The 14,994-nt window shown below is 41.7% G+C and overlaps 1 protein-coding gene and 1 long non-coding RNA gene across 4 annotated transcripts in view; one reads left to right on the top strand and one right to left on the bottom strand.

Moving 5' to 3' along the window:
• The window catches only part of amot (angiomotin), a 93,852-nt gene that overhangs the window by 6,253 nt on the left and 72,605 nt on the right, over positions 1–14,994 (bottom strand). For all 3 annotated transcript variants that reach the window (XM_034889980.1, XM_034889983.1, XM_034889981.1), the window contains 4 exons: positions 12,301–12,446; positions 10,388–10,537; positions 2,758–2,954; positions 162–290 (listed from right to left, as the gene is read on the bottom strand). In XM_034889980.1, the coding sequence (XP_034745871.1) occupies positions 162–290; positions 2,758–2,954; positions 10,388–10,537; positions 12,301–12,446 (622 nt within the window). The remainder of the gene's footprint in view (positions 1–161; positions 291–2,757; positions 2,955–10,387; positions 10,538–12,300; positions 12,447–14,994) is intronic.
• LOC117955466 overlaps positions 1–14,994 on the top strand; it is a 26,561-nt gene that overhangs the window by 8,923 nt on the left and 2,644 nt on the right. The gene's annotated exons all lie outside the window — the stretch shown is intronic.

Below are 14,994 nucleotides of genomic sequence, written 5' to 3'. Positions count from 1 at the left end.
GGCTGCTTAGAAATTAAGTGTTAACGAGCAGTTGGACAGGTGTACCTAATAAAGTGGCCGGTGAGTGTATATATAATGTGTACGTACACAAACAGTGTATACTACATTTATTAATATGCCCAGGTCACAGGGAGGCTGCACGTATGTGGAAAGTGCTTTACCTGCTTTCCATGTCAAGACAGCGCCGATTGGCCATGAGAATCTCCTCTTCTTCCTTCTGGATTCGAGCCTCCACTGATGTGTCATAGCTGCTGCTGGGAGAATGGCTTATCACTGCTGCAGATGTATCCCTGCGAAACAGGACGGAGCCTTCACTACGGTCTTTTCAGAGGGAAGCGATTGACATGTCTGGTAATTCATTTTCAATGAGAGGGCAGGTAGAGGGCGTGGGCAGTTTGACAATCTCTTAAAACGATTGTGGTCATACTTGTCACATGCTGTAAGAGTTGAATTGTGTTTAACTTTTTCCAACGCAAGTCGGCAAAGCACTAAAATATAAATGGAAGATCGCCATTAGGGTATGCTTTAAGCACGTCTATTTGTTTTTGCCAATAATTAATAAATAAATGGTAAATTTGCAATTTCAATATCTCTGCCACAGTAAGTGCTATCTACATGACACTTGTTCGGCATGCCACTCCAAGTAAAGACTCGCCATTAGGGGGCGCAATAGTCAACATAGACCAGTTTGGGTCCTTTTACCCTTTTAGGAGCTTGTCATGTACGATTTCAAACGCAACTTCTGAATCATAACTTAATAACTTTATAAATTCTAAAAACATACCGTCTTTTGGAGCTAAAAGCTTTGTCTTCCTAGCCCTTACAGAAGGTTTTGTATCCAACCTAGCAGTCCTAGAAGTAGTCCTTCTCCTAGAAGTAGAGTTCTTCCGGCTCTTTGTGCAATTAATGTATACTTACATCCCCCCTGGAAAAAATCACACCCTGTTTATTACTAAAAAGTAAAACAACTAGTTTCCCTGTGGTAGGGAAAATGACACAAAATCAATCTTCAATCTATCGCCAATCAATCTAAACATGGCATTTTTCCCCTGCTGGTAACAGCTCGAATCAACTTGCCTCTACTCGACTCTAGCGTGGCTGGTCACCATAGCTACGCGTGATGATGTAATTTTCAACACGGCTCACAACAGCACGTCGGCTACTTGTCACAACCAGAAGATATGTTTTGTTTCAAAAGAAGCTGAAGGACTCAACAAAAATCACCGCTAAAAAAAACAGGAGTTCGGGAATTCCGATGGAGTTCAGACGTCGACATGACTGTTCGCCGATACAAAAGGGTAAGTTAAGTTTCCTGGTAACGTTAGCTAACATTTGCATGTGTTAGGGGCCCCGGTCGGTATTTACTATACGCTATATAAAGTACATGAACTTTAGCAACCATGATTACACCAAAATATGTATGCTGTGTACCGTTTGTGTTTCAGAGCATTTACGCTTTGCCAAATCTCCGCCGCAGACCATCTGGTGGGCGTTCGATGTCCGACCGGTGAGATCTCTGGTTCTGACCTGCTGGGCTTTGTATAATCTTTATGAGAGAGCTTATGACAATGACTGGGATGCATCTGGGACAGCAGAGCCGGTGGTGACACTGTCACGGGCCAGACAAAGAAGACCGGAATGTACGGGACGGTTTGACGCACTACTTGAAAAGCTAAATAAAAACTTTTCTTTGAAATGTTGTCTTGTTTTTTTTAAGTAACAGTGTGCAATATTGGAAACAACATAAAGTCCCTAATAGCCCTTAATATTGAACAGTTGAAAAGTCAGAATAGTGCAGAGAGTAGATAATCTGTCGGTGTCTGGCAAGATTTCTTTTTTAAATGTCTGTTTAAATGTTTGTTCTGGACACACACTCCGCACTCTTGTTTGCTCTAATGCAGTGATCCGCCCAACCAGTAGTCTGCAGGTTTCCACGTCACCTTTTGGTATCGCCTCACCTCGCTTGGAACCTCGACTGAGGTAGTACTAAAAAAAGTACCTTTTTTTTTGTAACAGAAAACCCAAAAAGGCGAGTAGAGTCAAGGCGAGTCGAGTAGATACCACGCAGTGGAAAACCGCCACAAACACAAGCTGCAGGAATGGGCGTGAGCAGAACACACACACATTGTGGGAGGGGCAGGTGCAGGATCAAGAAAAAGGTCCCACGCAGGGTTCTAGTCCACACCATGTACCTGTATCTCTATTTTTACAGTTACCAAATTACATGATTTTAGGTATGCTTAAGTTTAAAGATAATTTGCTTTTGTCAAACCGCCTTTTTAATTTGCACATTTCTAAAGTAATAAGTATCCACTATTTTCCCTATATTCCCAATATATTCACCTAGAACAAAAAATATTTGTGTCACCTGCAAATAATACTAATTTTAATAGTTTTAAAACCTTGCAAACATCATTTATAAAAAGAAGAAACCATTTTGGACCCAATACTGACCCTTGGGGGAGGCCACAGCCAATGTCCAAGCATGACGATAAATTGTCTCCCAACTTCCCAAATTGTCTCCTGTCGCTTAAGACACCCAGTGCAATATTAACCCCCTGATTCCAGACCATTACAGTTTATTGGTTATTATTTTATGATGGATTGTGTCGAAGGCTTTCTTAAGATCTATGATAAATCCAACTGCATACTGTTTGTGATATATAGTGTTTGTAATCTCCTTAATAATTTTTTTTAATGACAACGATATTGAGCTGTTTGATCTGAATAATATCAATAACTGTCACCCACATGTACCTCTGAGTGGCGACAGAGGCAGCGGCGTCCAGGGCAAATTGCCTCATCACGCTCTCTTCCAAATACTTCTGCTCCCATTTGGTCATGTCGGCTTCCAGAGCCAGGATCCGCTCCTCCTTCTCCCTCAGGTGCTCCATCAGCGCTGTGGCGTTGTACTCTGATGGGACTGTACTACTGCTTTGAGTGCCTCCCTGACGCTGGTAGGGCCAAAAGAGAAAAGAAGAGTGGAAGCAGAAAGAACAAGGGAGACAGAACACAGGATGAGATTTTGTCATTTGTGGATTCAAAATTAAACATGTTGTTAGCTATGCTACTTTCCAAATATAGTCATTTAAATGGTGGTAATGTGGTAGTAGTAATGACAGCATTCAATTGTAAAAAGCTAACAGGAAATCTATTGTTCTAAACAGTTATGGAACAGCAATCAATAGTGGAGGAACTCCTAAATCCAGCTGACACGCCCTCTGTGGTAGAGGCAGAGATTGAAGATGATGGGGGATTGTTGTCAATTTTCCTGGTGGAAGTCGCTGAGGTAGTCAAACAACTCCACAGCGGCAAAGCTCCAGGGATTGATGAGATCCGTCCAGAAATGCTGAATAGTCTGGGTGTGGAGGGGATGTCTTGGTTGACACGCCTCTTCAATATTGCGTGGAAGTCTGAGGGTGTGTTCCAATTACAGGGGTATCACACTTCTCAGCCTCCCTGGTAAAGTCTACTCTAAGGTGCTAGAAAGGAGGGTTCGGCCGAAAGTTGAACCTCGGATTGAAGAGGAACAATGCGGATTCCGTCCTGGCCATGGAACAACGGATCAGATCTTCACTTTCGCAAGGATCTTGGAGGGGGCCTGGGAGTATGCCAAACCAGTCTACATATGTTTTGTGGATCTGGAGAAGGCGTATGACCGGGTCCCCCGGGATAAATTGTGGGAGGTGCTGCGGGAGTATGGGGTGAGGGGGTCCCTTCTCAGGCCCATCCAATCTCTGTATGACCAAAGCGACAGCTGTGTCCGGGTTCTTGGCAGTAAGTCGGACTCGTTCCAGGTGAGGGTGGGCCTCTTCCAGGGCTGCGCTTTGTCACCAATCCTGTTTGTAATATTTATGGACAGGATATCAAGATGTAGTCGGGGCGGGGAAGGGTTGCAGTTCGGTGGGCTAGGGATCTGATTGCTGCTTTTTGCAGATGATGTGGTCCTGATGGCGTCATCCGTCTGTGACCTTCAGTACTCACTGGAACGCTTCGCAGCCAAGTGTGAAGAGGCTGGGATGAGGATCAGCACCTCTAAATCTGAGGCCATGGTTCTCAGCAGGAAACCGATGCAAGTGCTTTCTTCAGGTAGGGAGTGAGTCCTTACCCCAAGTGAAGGACCTTGGGGTCTTGTTCGCGAGTGAGGGGACCATGGAGCGTGAAATTGGTCAGAGAATTGGAGCAGCTGGTGCGGAATGACATTCCGTTTATCTCACCGTTATGACGAAAAGGGAGTTGAGCCAGAAGGCAAAGCTCTTGATCTACCGGGCAATTTTCGTTCCTACCCTTACTATGGTCATGAAGGCTGGGTCATGACCGAAAGAACGAGATCCAGAGTACAAGCGGCCAAAATGGGTTTCCTCAGGAGGGTGGCTGGCGTCTCCCTTAGAGATAGGGGGAGAAGCTCAGTCATCCGAGAGGAGCTTGGAGTAGAGCCGCTGCTCATTCGCGTGGAAAGGAGCCAGTTGAGGTGGTTCGGGCATCTGGTAAGGATGCCTCCTGGGCGCCTCCCTAGGGAGGTGTTCCAGGCATGTCCGCAGGAAGACCCAGGACTAGGTGGATAGATTATATCTCCAACCTGACCTGGGAACGCATCGGGATCCCCTAGTCGGAGCTGGTTGATGTGGCTCGGGAAAGTGAAGTTTGGGGTCCCCTACTGGAGCTGGAGCCCCCGCGACCCGATACCGGATAAGCGGATGAAGATGGATGGATGAATATACACAGCTCTAGACAAAATTAAGAGACCACTGCATTATTATCAGTTTTTCTGGTTTTACTAATTATAGGCATGTGTTTGATTACAATAAACATATTTATTTTATTCCACAAATGTTTTGACATTTCTTCTAAATTGCAAATAAAAATGTTGTTATTCAGATTATTTATTTTAAGAAAATGACAACTCATCAAAATAACAAAAAAGATGCATTATTTTCAGACCTCTATAAATGCTTAGGAAACAAGTTCACATTCATTCTTAAACAACACAATACTAATATTTTAACTTAGGAAGAGTTCAGAAATGAATACTTGGTGGAATAACCTTGATTTTTAATTAACGCTTCACGCGTCTTGGCATTCTCTCCACCAGTCTTTCACATTGCTGTTTGGTGATGTTATGCCACTCCTGGCACATAAATTCAAGCAGCTCAGCTTTGTGACCATCCATCTTCCTCTTGATCAAATTCCAGAGGTTTTCAATGGGGTTCAGTTCTGGAGATTGGGCTGGCCATGACAGGGTCTTGATCTGGTGGTCCTCCATCCACACCTTGATTGACCTGGCTTTGTGGCATGGAGCGTTGTCCTGCTGGAAAAACCAATCTCCAGAGTTGGGGAACATTGTCAGAGCAGACGGAATCAGGTTTTTTTTCAGGATAACCTTGTACAATGCTTGATTCACTCGTCCTTCACAAAGACAAATCTGCCCAATTCCAGCCTTACCGAAGCACCCCCAGATCATCACTGATCCTCCACCAACTTTGAAGGGGGGTCCAGACACTGTGGCTTGTAGGCCTCTCCAGGTCTCCGTCTAACCATTAGACGACCAGGTGTTGGGCAAAGCTGAAAGTTTGACTCATCAGAGAAGATGACCTTACTCCAGTCCTCTAGGGTCCCATCCTTATGGTCTTTTGCAAACTTTAGCCTGGCTTGTGTTTGCTTCTCATTGATAAAGGGCTTTTTTCTGGCTTTGCACGACTTCAGCCCTGCTTCTAGGAGCCTGTTTCGCACAGTTCTTGCTGTGCACTTCAGCCCAGCTGCTGTTTGCCATTCTTTTTGTAAATCACTTGATGTCATCGTTCGGTTTTTGAGTGACATGCGAATGAGTTTGCCGTCATCCCGGTCAGTGGACAATTGTTTTTGCCCTCTTCCGGTCTGTAGCTTTGTTGTCCCCAATATCTGTAGCTTGACCTTGTTTTTATGAACTGCCATCTTTGAAATGTTAAGGATGGAAGCAACCTGAGGCTTACTGTATCCTTCTACCAGTAATGCCAGAATTGAACCCTTCTTTTCCTCACTCAAAACTTTTGTTTTTAACTCTTTTGGCATGGTCAATTGTTCCTTCTTTTGTTTAGATTACCTGTGTGGTACTAGTAGCCCTGTTTTTGCCCTCCAGCAGGCCCTATTACAAGAGGATAGTGATGACCACAGCAGTGGCTTTTATACTTTTCCTGTACTTTATACTTTTTTTTTACTGTTAAATAAGATTTGGCTCAGGTGATTACTTAATCAGCACCTCATTAAGTAGAATGAGGTGTGCCTGTGTTGGAATTTAATAGCCACTGGAGTGGAATGGCTGCCATACATGTAGAGATACTGATTTAAGACAAATAAAGGAGTGGTCTCTGAATATTTTCCAGAGCTGTAAATAATTTATTTATAGAGCAATTTTCAAACTCCAAGTGCTTCACATGACCTTCTAACTGCTTCAGACAAAAGACTTGTCTCTGTACCGGTTTTAATAGATTTAAGTGCTGCATTCAACACTATTGACCATACCGTCTTGTTAAAGAGACTTGAACATTTATTTGGCATTAAAGCAATCACACTAAGCTGGTTTAATTCCTGTTTATCTGATCAATCTCAATTTGTTAATGTTAAATATGAATCCTCCAGGTACGCCAAAGTGCTTGGACCAATTCTATTCACCTTATATACAGTATGCTTCCACTCTGCAATATCATTAGGAAACACTTAATTAACTTTCATTGTTATGTTAATGACACCCAATTATATCTATCAATCAAGCCAGACGAAACCAGTCAGTTAGCTAAACTTTTAATTAATGATATAAAATCATGGATGACCTCCAATTTTCTCATGTTAGACAAAACTGAAGTTATTGTGCTGGGCCCTAAACACCTCTGAATCTCATTATCCATAGATATAGTTACTCTGGATGGTATTGTCCTGGCCTCCAGCACTACTGTCAGAAATCTAGGAGTTAAGGGTGGCCTCTAGCTCACCCAGTAAGAACGTGTGGCCCATGTTGGCTGAGTCCTGCAGCGGAATGGAAGCCGGAATGGAAGCCAGAGCCTTAAGTTATCAGGCTCCTCTCCTGTGCAACCAGTTCCCATTTTGGAATTGGGAGGCAGACACCGTCAACACATCTAAGAGTGAATTTAAACCTCTCCTTTTTGATAAAGCTTATCGTTTTTTTTTAAGATTATTTTTTGGGCATTTTAGGCCTTTAATGGACAGGACAGCTGAAGATGTGAAAGGGGAGAGAGAGGGGGAGTGACATGCAGCAAAGGGCCGCAGGCTGGATTCAAACCCGGGCCGGCTGCGTCGAGGAGTAAACCTCTATATATGGGCACCCGCTCTACCCACTGAGCTATCTGGGTGCCCGACAAAGCTTATAGTTAAGGAGTGAAGAGTTGCAGCATCCGTGTAGCCCAGCCCGCCTGCTCCTCTTCATAGTTGTCGGATTTATTTACCATATAATCAATATTATTATAACCAAAACCAAAATAAAGGGAGGCAGGGCAGTATAGCCAGAGCTGATTGGGGAGAGTTCTAGCCCAACCAGGCTCCTTTCTTTACCTTGTCTCTATTAATTAAGCTGTTATTGTTTTAGATCTGTAAAAATTATATTTATAGTAATATCCGCCTGTATGTTGGTGCACTTACTGCTGCACTTACTGCTATTGCACCTGAATTTGCCTTGTACCTGTACCTGTGAAATGACAATAGATTTAAATCTAATCTAATCTAATCTAATTTATTTCCTGCATTCTGGTAAATTTGTATGCATCTAAATACCTTTTTCTGAATTAATGTATGCTGATTGTATCTCTATATAAAGGGAAACAAAAATAAAAATCCAAATTTAAAAACATAATGGAATAAATTGCAGTAAGGCTTTCATGCATTCTATATTGCGTTCATGTATTTATTCTCCTGTAGAGCGGCTTTTCTAACTAACTCTGAGTGTACACATGTAGCCTAGCATGATTTCCTCTTTTTGAGCAAGTTTCTGCTCATGTTCAAAACTTCTCTGAGATTTGTTCTCTGAGATTTGGAGGAGTTGTGATATTTTCAGAAAAATAAACTTATAATAGTCTATCTAATCTACCTGCACCATCATCTGCTGTGCATTACATGATTGGTCTGCGGATATGGTAGATCTCAGACCTTCTGACAGACACAGAGCCCGTTTGGGTTTCTGGTCTCTGAATGAGACAACGTGAAGTGGCTGTATGCTGCTCTACGTCGGAGGTGGAAAACCTAAACTACGGCAGCAATACATGGAGCATAAATGCTTCACATCTGCTGCAATGCCCACAGCAGAGCGCATTCCTTATAAACCTGAAGCTGCACAGACCACAGAATGAGCACTGCTCATCTCATTAAAATGCATTATTGTTGACAAAAAAGACAAGACTAAAATGTTTTACATAAAACAAAAACTAAGTTAAAATCTCTCTTCAGTTACGTCAACTATTGTGTCTTTTACTTTTTCATTATCGAGGCGAGCAAATGTTCTGTTTGGAGGTTTGTCATCATGGATAAGCAATAAAAGAAAAGGCCCAGTGTGTCAAATGATGACCGGGCAGAGAATGCACCGAACCGTGGTAGAAATAATAAATTTTAAAAAATCTAATGTTGAGATGGAAATCAAGCCAATAGTGGCAACGCCACACCAAATACAGAACAACATGCATCTCACTGTAAGTCCAAATTACACACTATCAGCAGTTTGATCGCACTGATGTAATGCCATTTATTTTCTAAGTGTTAGTAGGCTCAGTGAAACTGAGTCCAGCGCGAGGGCGTGCCTACTTAGAAGAGGAGAGGTTAGTGAGGCCAGCGTCTCCACGGCAAGTGACAGTGCGCACAGATCTGCTGCACCATGCATGGATGAAATAATGACATAGTAAATAGGACTACAGGAACAGAAATATGTGCAGAGTTAAGACAGCCCGGTGTTTGGTGGACCGGGTACACCTTGTTAAATTACATAGCCTACAAAACATTCATCGGATCAGTTACACATCCAATGAGTTTGCCTACCCAACACAGGGTTTGTTCCTGGGGAGATCCGTGCGTCCCGCCTCCTGTACACAATGGATGTCTGAGCTTCTGCAACCACAGACTCACAGACGCTATTGCATTTTCATGTGTCGATCTTTTTGTTGCACAGTAAGTAAGATATTTCATCCGTGGGAAATACAGGGAATGAATATTGAATATTTCCTAAGTGGATTTTCATTAATTTCCCGTCCTCACAGAGGGTAAGGAGCCTGCAAATTAAAAAGTTATTAGTGTGAAAGATGTGAAATATTATCCACATAAATGATCAAACGTTTATGGAATATCAGATATAATTCTGTTTTTTCCTACATGACAACGTCACAGACATATGCCAGTGAGTGAAGTGGAAACATAATTTTTTTATGTTGACGAGGTGCATCATTTTCCCCGATGATGTGAAAGTTTGGGCACTTTTCAGTTAGATTTTGCCACATTACAGAGCAAGAAACGGTGCACGCATTCTCACGTCAAGTTCATTTTTTATACATCACAAAGTGTCAGTGAAAACCAGCGTACGCAAGCTTTTAGTTTATACATGAGGCCTCAGGTCTTTGGCAGGAAAATCATTTTTAACAAATGATTTTATTATTAATCACAATCTTGATTTTATGTTTTTAACTGAAACCTGATTAGACCATAATAACAGTGCTGCTGTTCTCATCGAGTCAGCTTCCCCTAACTTCAGTTTTATGAGTTTTAAGAGTAATTTGTTTAATGACTCATTACAATGACGCAAATATCTTATTACAGGCCCTAAAAATGGCAGTAAATAGCCACTCTTAAAAAAGAAAAATTAAAAACGTCACAACTACAGGCTGATATCAAACCTTCCGTTTTTAAGTAAAATCATTGAAAAAGTTTTTTTCAACAACTCAACCATTTCTTGTCACTAAACAACATTTTTGATGCCTTCCAGTCTGGTTTCCGACCACACTACAGCACTGAGATGTCTCATGTTAAAGTCTTAAATGACATCCACTTAAACACAGATGGTGGCAAAACTACACACTTAGAATGACTCAATCTCAGTTCTGCATTTGATACTCTCGACCATTAAAACTGGGTTGGCGTGTATGGCTCAGTAGTAAACTGTTTTTAATCCTAATTAAAGAATTGGGACTACTTTGTGTCTATAGGTAGTTCTGCATCGGAGCATAGAAATATGACAGGCAGAGTTCCCCAAGGCTCCGTTCTACATTTAAAGAAATTAAAAAACAACCCAGAGTATTTTTCTCCTATGTGTGGTGGAGCTTACTCTAGGGAGTGGTGATAGGGCTGGCGATGCGAGACTACATTGCTATAGTCTCTTCACTCATCTATGTGATCATCAATCAGCACAGGTCTGGAGTGTTACCTGCTGCATGCGTAGCGACTCCAGCTCTCTTTCCAGTCTGGTACGGAGTCGATGCTCCAGTTGTTCTCTCTTCTCACAGGCTGCCTGAAGCTGAGCTAGAGCCTGCTGCATTCTCTCCACTTTCTCGACGTAAACCTGCTTCTTTTTCAGCTGTGCAGAAAGAGACAGAAAGAAAGAGAGAGAAAGAAAGAGACAGCAATTGTTACATCACTGCAACTCTGCTATGCTAATTCAACTTAACACAGCCAACTCCACATATCCAACACATTAGGGTCTTGCTCTGCAATCTTCTGCTGTCTGTGAGGTTATTTGATAGCTCAAGACTATCAAAGTACAAGACAGAGAAACTGCAAAATCTTCCTGTGTCATAGTTTATTAGCAAGAATTTCTGTCAAACATTTAGAATGCTTGTTTTCTTCTTGGATCTGTTGCCTTTGTTGACCAAATATGGCCAACAACATGTTTCAGAGCAGCAAATAACCACAGAAATTGTTTTCTTTTGTCCCTTAAAGATCATTTTTAGGGGTATTTTTTAGGCTTTTTTATTTGAATTATTTGAATATATATAATAACAGCCTAGACAGCCTCTGAGCCTCTCAGAGTCTCCGTTGAGTTGTAAACCTCTACCAAGCCACGGGATCTCCATCCATATTGATGGCAAAAATAAGACATTAATGTAAGATTTTTTTGTATGAACATATATTCTTTCCTTAAGTAATGATTTAACACAAAGCCTCTACCAAAAAGACATGGTTGGTCATGGCTTCCCACATACCGTCGTTCACTGGGTGTTCTAATACTTTCTAATGGATGCCTGGAAAGCATCCCAGTTCTGAGAAGTGCAGTCATTAATTATCTATCACACGGTATTCCATGCATAAAATCCCAGAGTGTATATAATCAGTAGTAACCACACATAATTGTAACATCTAACCATCTTCTTATCTGTGATTATATGTGCTGTGTAGCCTATGTTAAGATTTGAGCGATGGATATTTCTAGACCATATTTTCCGTCCGACCATCCTTGGGTTGACATGTTAGCAGGAACAGTTGAACAGTTAACACGACAGCTAGCTGGTGAGGATACTTTTATTATTATTTATCAGTCATTTAAAACAGAAAGGCTATACATACACAACACATGCTTGTGTTGGTGAGGATTACTCTGCAGATTGTCAGTTGAAAGAAGAAGCATGTATTATTTATTTATATTTAGTGTTGCCGCGCCCCCAAGTTTGGGAACCACTGATGTCTGATTAGTCTTGGATGGGCTAGGCCCACCTGATTTTCTCTGAGCTCACTCACACTGTGATTTCTGCCTACGCTACTTGTCAATATGTGGTGTTAACAAGATTTTTGCAGCAGAAACAAAGCAGTTCAAGTTGACAAATCAGTTCTTCCTATATCCATCTCCACAGCAGCCCTGACAGTAGTTACGTTTTTTAGGAAGTGCTTTCAGCTACAGTGTAGACACAATGTGGCTATGGCACCAATTTGTAGCTATAAATCAACTTTTACTGTCTTTGTGAAAGCCCACCGCTCACACTTTCACAGTTGTGGCTCTTGCTGCCATCCATGGAATTTAAAAGGTTGTGGTTTCACTACTGCAAGAAGGAATCTCTTCCTTTTTAAACTTTAGATACGATCAGAGAGATGTGACTGGCCTGAAATGTCTAGGCTGCTGTTAGCTGGTAAGATTCTGTCTCTTTTTTAATTGAGAAAACATCATGCAGGGCTTGTTTTAAAGACATGTTTAATGTATTGACTCAGCCTCCTCACATTTAAAGGAAGGTGGTTGCAACTTGATTATCCCATCTTTTGGATTTTCTGGTTCTGATAAAAATGGTAAACAAGCCCGTAATCTCAAATCCAATGACCAGATATACTGTAACAGTGACGGGTGACTCTTACCTCCTCTTCCAGCTTGACCACTTTGGCCTGGGCGTTATTAAGTGCCTGATCTCTGATCTCAATGTGTCTCCTTTGGTCCTCTGTGGTTGAGCGCAGAGCGTTAAACTCCATCTCCATCTTCTCCTTCTCACGAAGCGTCTCTTTGTCTTGAATGCAAGTACAAATACAATGTTATCCTCCTTATTTTTGTAAAAAAGGTTATTGTTATGCACGTCATGAAATAACTTATGTTACACTTTAAAGTGGTAATAGAATGGTTGTATAGAGTATATCACGCTGTTCCTTAATGTCTCCTGATAGGGTATGTGACATTTGTTGGGCTGAAAATGTTGCTTTTGCTGTTCTTTTGGCCCTCAAACCACCCTGCTAAATTGACCTTGCTTGAAAGGAGAGGTGTTCTGCCTTATATGGTCTGCTCATGTATATTTAAATAAGCTGCATCCTGATTGGTTGGTGTGCTACAGGACCAATAACATCTTCAGTGACATCTTTGCTAGTTTTGAGCTGCAACTTTTCGAGTTCAACCATCCTTTTCCTGTGTTGTGCGCGATTGTATATGGCCCTCCGAAGTTCAACAAGGATTTTATAACTGACTTTGCGGATTTTCTGGCGGTGATTGTGTTAAAATATGATCGTCTTCTTATTATTGGTGATTTTAATATTCACGTATGTTGTGAAAACAATCCTTTGAACTTCCTTTGAACAATTCCTTGTACTTTCGCACGGTCTCTGTGTCCATATTAAGGAAATCTTTAACACCGGTATATCCGATCACCTGCCTGTTCTGTTCTCTGCTACCATCCCCTGCTCCAGGATCGCAGCCTGTCATCCTACTCGTCTTCAGCGTGTGATCAACCCATCAACTATGCTGCAGTTTGAAAATGCTTTTAAAGAATCTAAACTTTGTAACTTGGATGGTGGCTGTGGTCTCAGTGCTGATGAGCTAATTTCCTCCTTTGGCTCTACCTGCACTGACATCCTGGACTCTGTTGCTCCTTTTAAAATTAAACTTATAAAGCCATCCTCAGAACCTTGGCTAAATAACACAACCCGCTCTCTTAGGCATACTTGTAGACAAGCTGAAAGGAAATCGAAAAAAGACCAGCTCCAGGTCTCCCTAGAAATTCTTAGAGACTGCCTTGCAAGCTATCAGAGAGCTGTAAACATCGCTAAAACTAAATTCACATCCAACATTGTATCCAACAATAATCACAGGCCCCAGGTTCTCTTCAAAAATCTCAACTCACTTATAAATCCTAGCAATGCAGCTCAAATCGTGCCCACACTTACATTATGCGAAGATTTTAAAACATTTTTTATTGGAAAGGTTTCTGTGCTTAGATCTTTACCAACCTCCTCTGCCATAGACCCTTCAGTCCCTCCTACATACTCAGCTGTCTTTAAGCAGTTTGAGCCTGTATCACTCTCCTCTCTGTCTAAGATAGTTCAGAGTCTGCGGCTTACAAATTGTCCCTCAGATATCCTTCCCTCACGTCTATTAAAGGACATTTTTAATACTGTCGGGTCCAGCATTCTTATTTTAATAAACACATGTCTGAGTACAGGTTGTGTCCCAGCTGCCTTTAAACATGCTGTAGTGCAGCCTCTTATCAAAAAATCGGATTTGGATCCTGACGTTCTCTCTAACTACAGGCCTATTTCCAAACTACCTTTTCTCTCAAAAGTGCTGGAGAGAATAGTCTTGAACCAATTACAAACATTCCTCAATAACCATGGCATCCAGGAGAAGTTCCAATCTGGCTTTTAACAACAGCATAGTACAGAAACAGCACTTTTAATGGTTTTTAATTATCTCCTTTTAACAGTGGATTCAGGCAACTCTGCTGTGCTGGTGCTTTTAGACCTGACTGCCACCTTTGATATTGTGGATCACACAATCCTTTTATCTCGCCTTGAACACTGTGTAGGTATCAAAGGTATTGTCTTTAAATGGTTCCAGTCATACTTGACTGATAGGAGCTTCTCTGTTCATTTAGCTGAACACTCTTCGTCATCTGCTCCTCTTACCTGCGGGGTCCCTCAAGGCTCTATTCTGGGCCCTATCCTCTTTTCACTGTACATGCTGCCACTGGGTTCCATTTTTCAGAAACATAACATCTCTTATCATTGTTTTGCTGATGATGTCCAAATCTACTTGCCAATGAAATCTATAACCAAAGACTATGTGCAACCATTGTTTGATTGATTAAAGGAGGTAAAAACCTGGATGGAGTTAAACTTCCTTACTCTAAACGAAAACAAAACTGAAATCATCACGTTTGGACGTTCGGATGCTCTGGGTGACCCTTTTGGCATTTTGGGCCCTTCAGCCTCCCAAAATCGATCCATTATTAAAAATCTTTGTGTTATTTTTGATACCTCCTTTACTTTAAGTAAACAAATCAGTGCAGTTGTCAAAACCAGTTCCAACGACTTATAGACAAAATAAAGGCCTATCTTCCTTCAAAAGACCTTGAAAAAGTCACTCAGGCTTTTATCACTGCTCGGCTGGATTATTGTAATTCTTTATATATGGGTCTGCACCAGAAATCTTTAAATCGGCTACAGTTAGTCCAAAACGCAGCTGCTCGCCTTTTAACTAAAACAAAAAAACATGAACACATAACACCAGTCCTGGCCTCCCTCCACTGGCTACCTGTCCGTTACAGGATAGATTTTAAGATTTTATTGCTT

The sequence above is a fragment of the Etheostoma cragini genome, chromosome 13, assembly GCF_013103735.1.
Source record: "Etheostoma cragini isolate CJK2018 chromosome 13, CSU_Ecrag_1.0, whole genome shotgun sequence".
Classification (NCBI taxonomy): Eukaryota; Metazoa; Chordata; class Actinopteri; order Perciformes; family Percidae; genus Etheostoma; species Etheostoma cragini.
The sequence above is the reverse complement of the archived record's forward strand: the minus strand, read 5'-3'. Positions and strand labels throughout refer to the sequence as shown.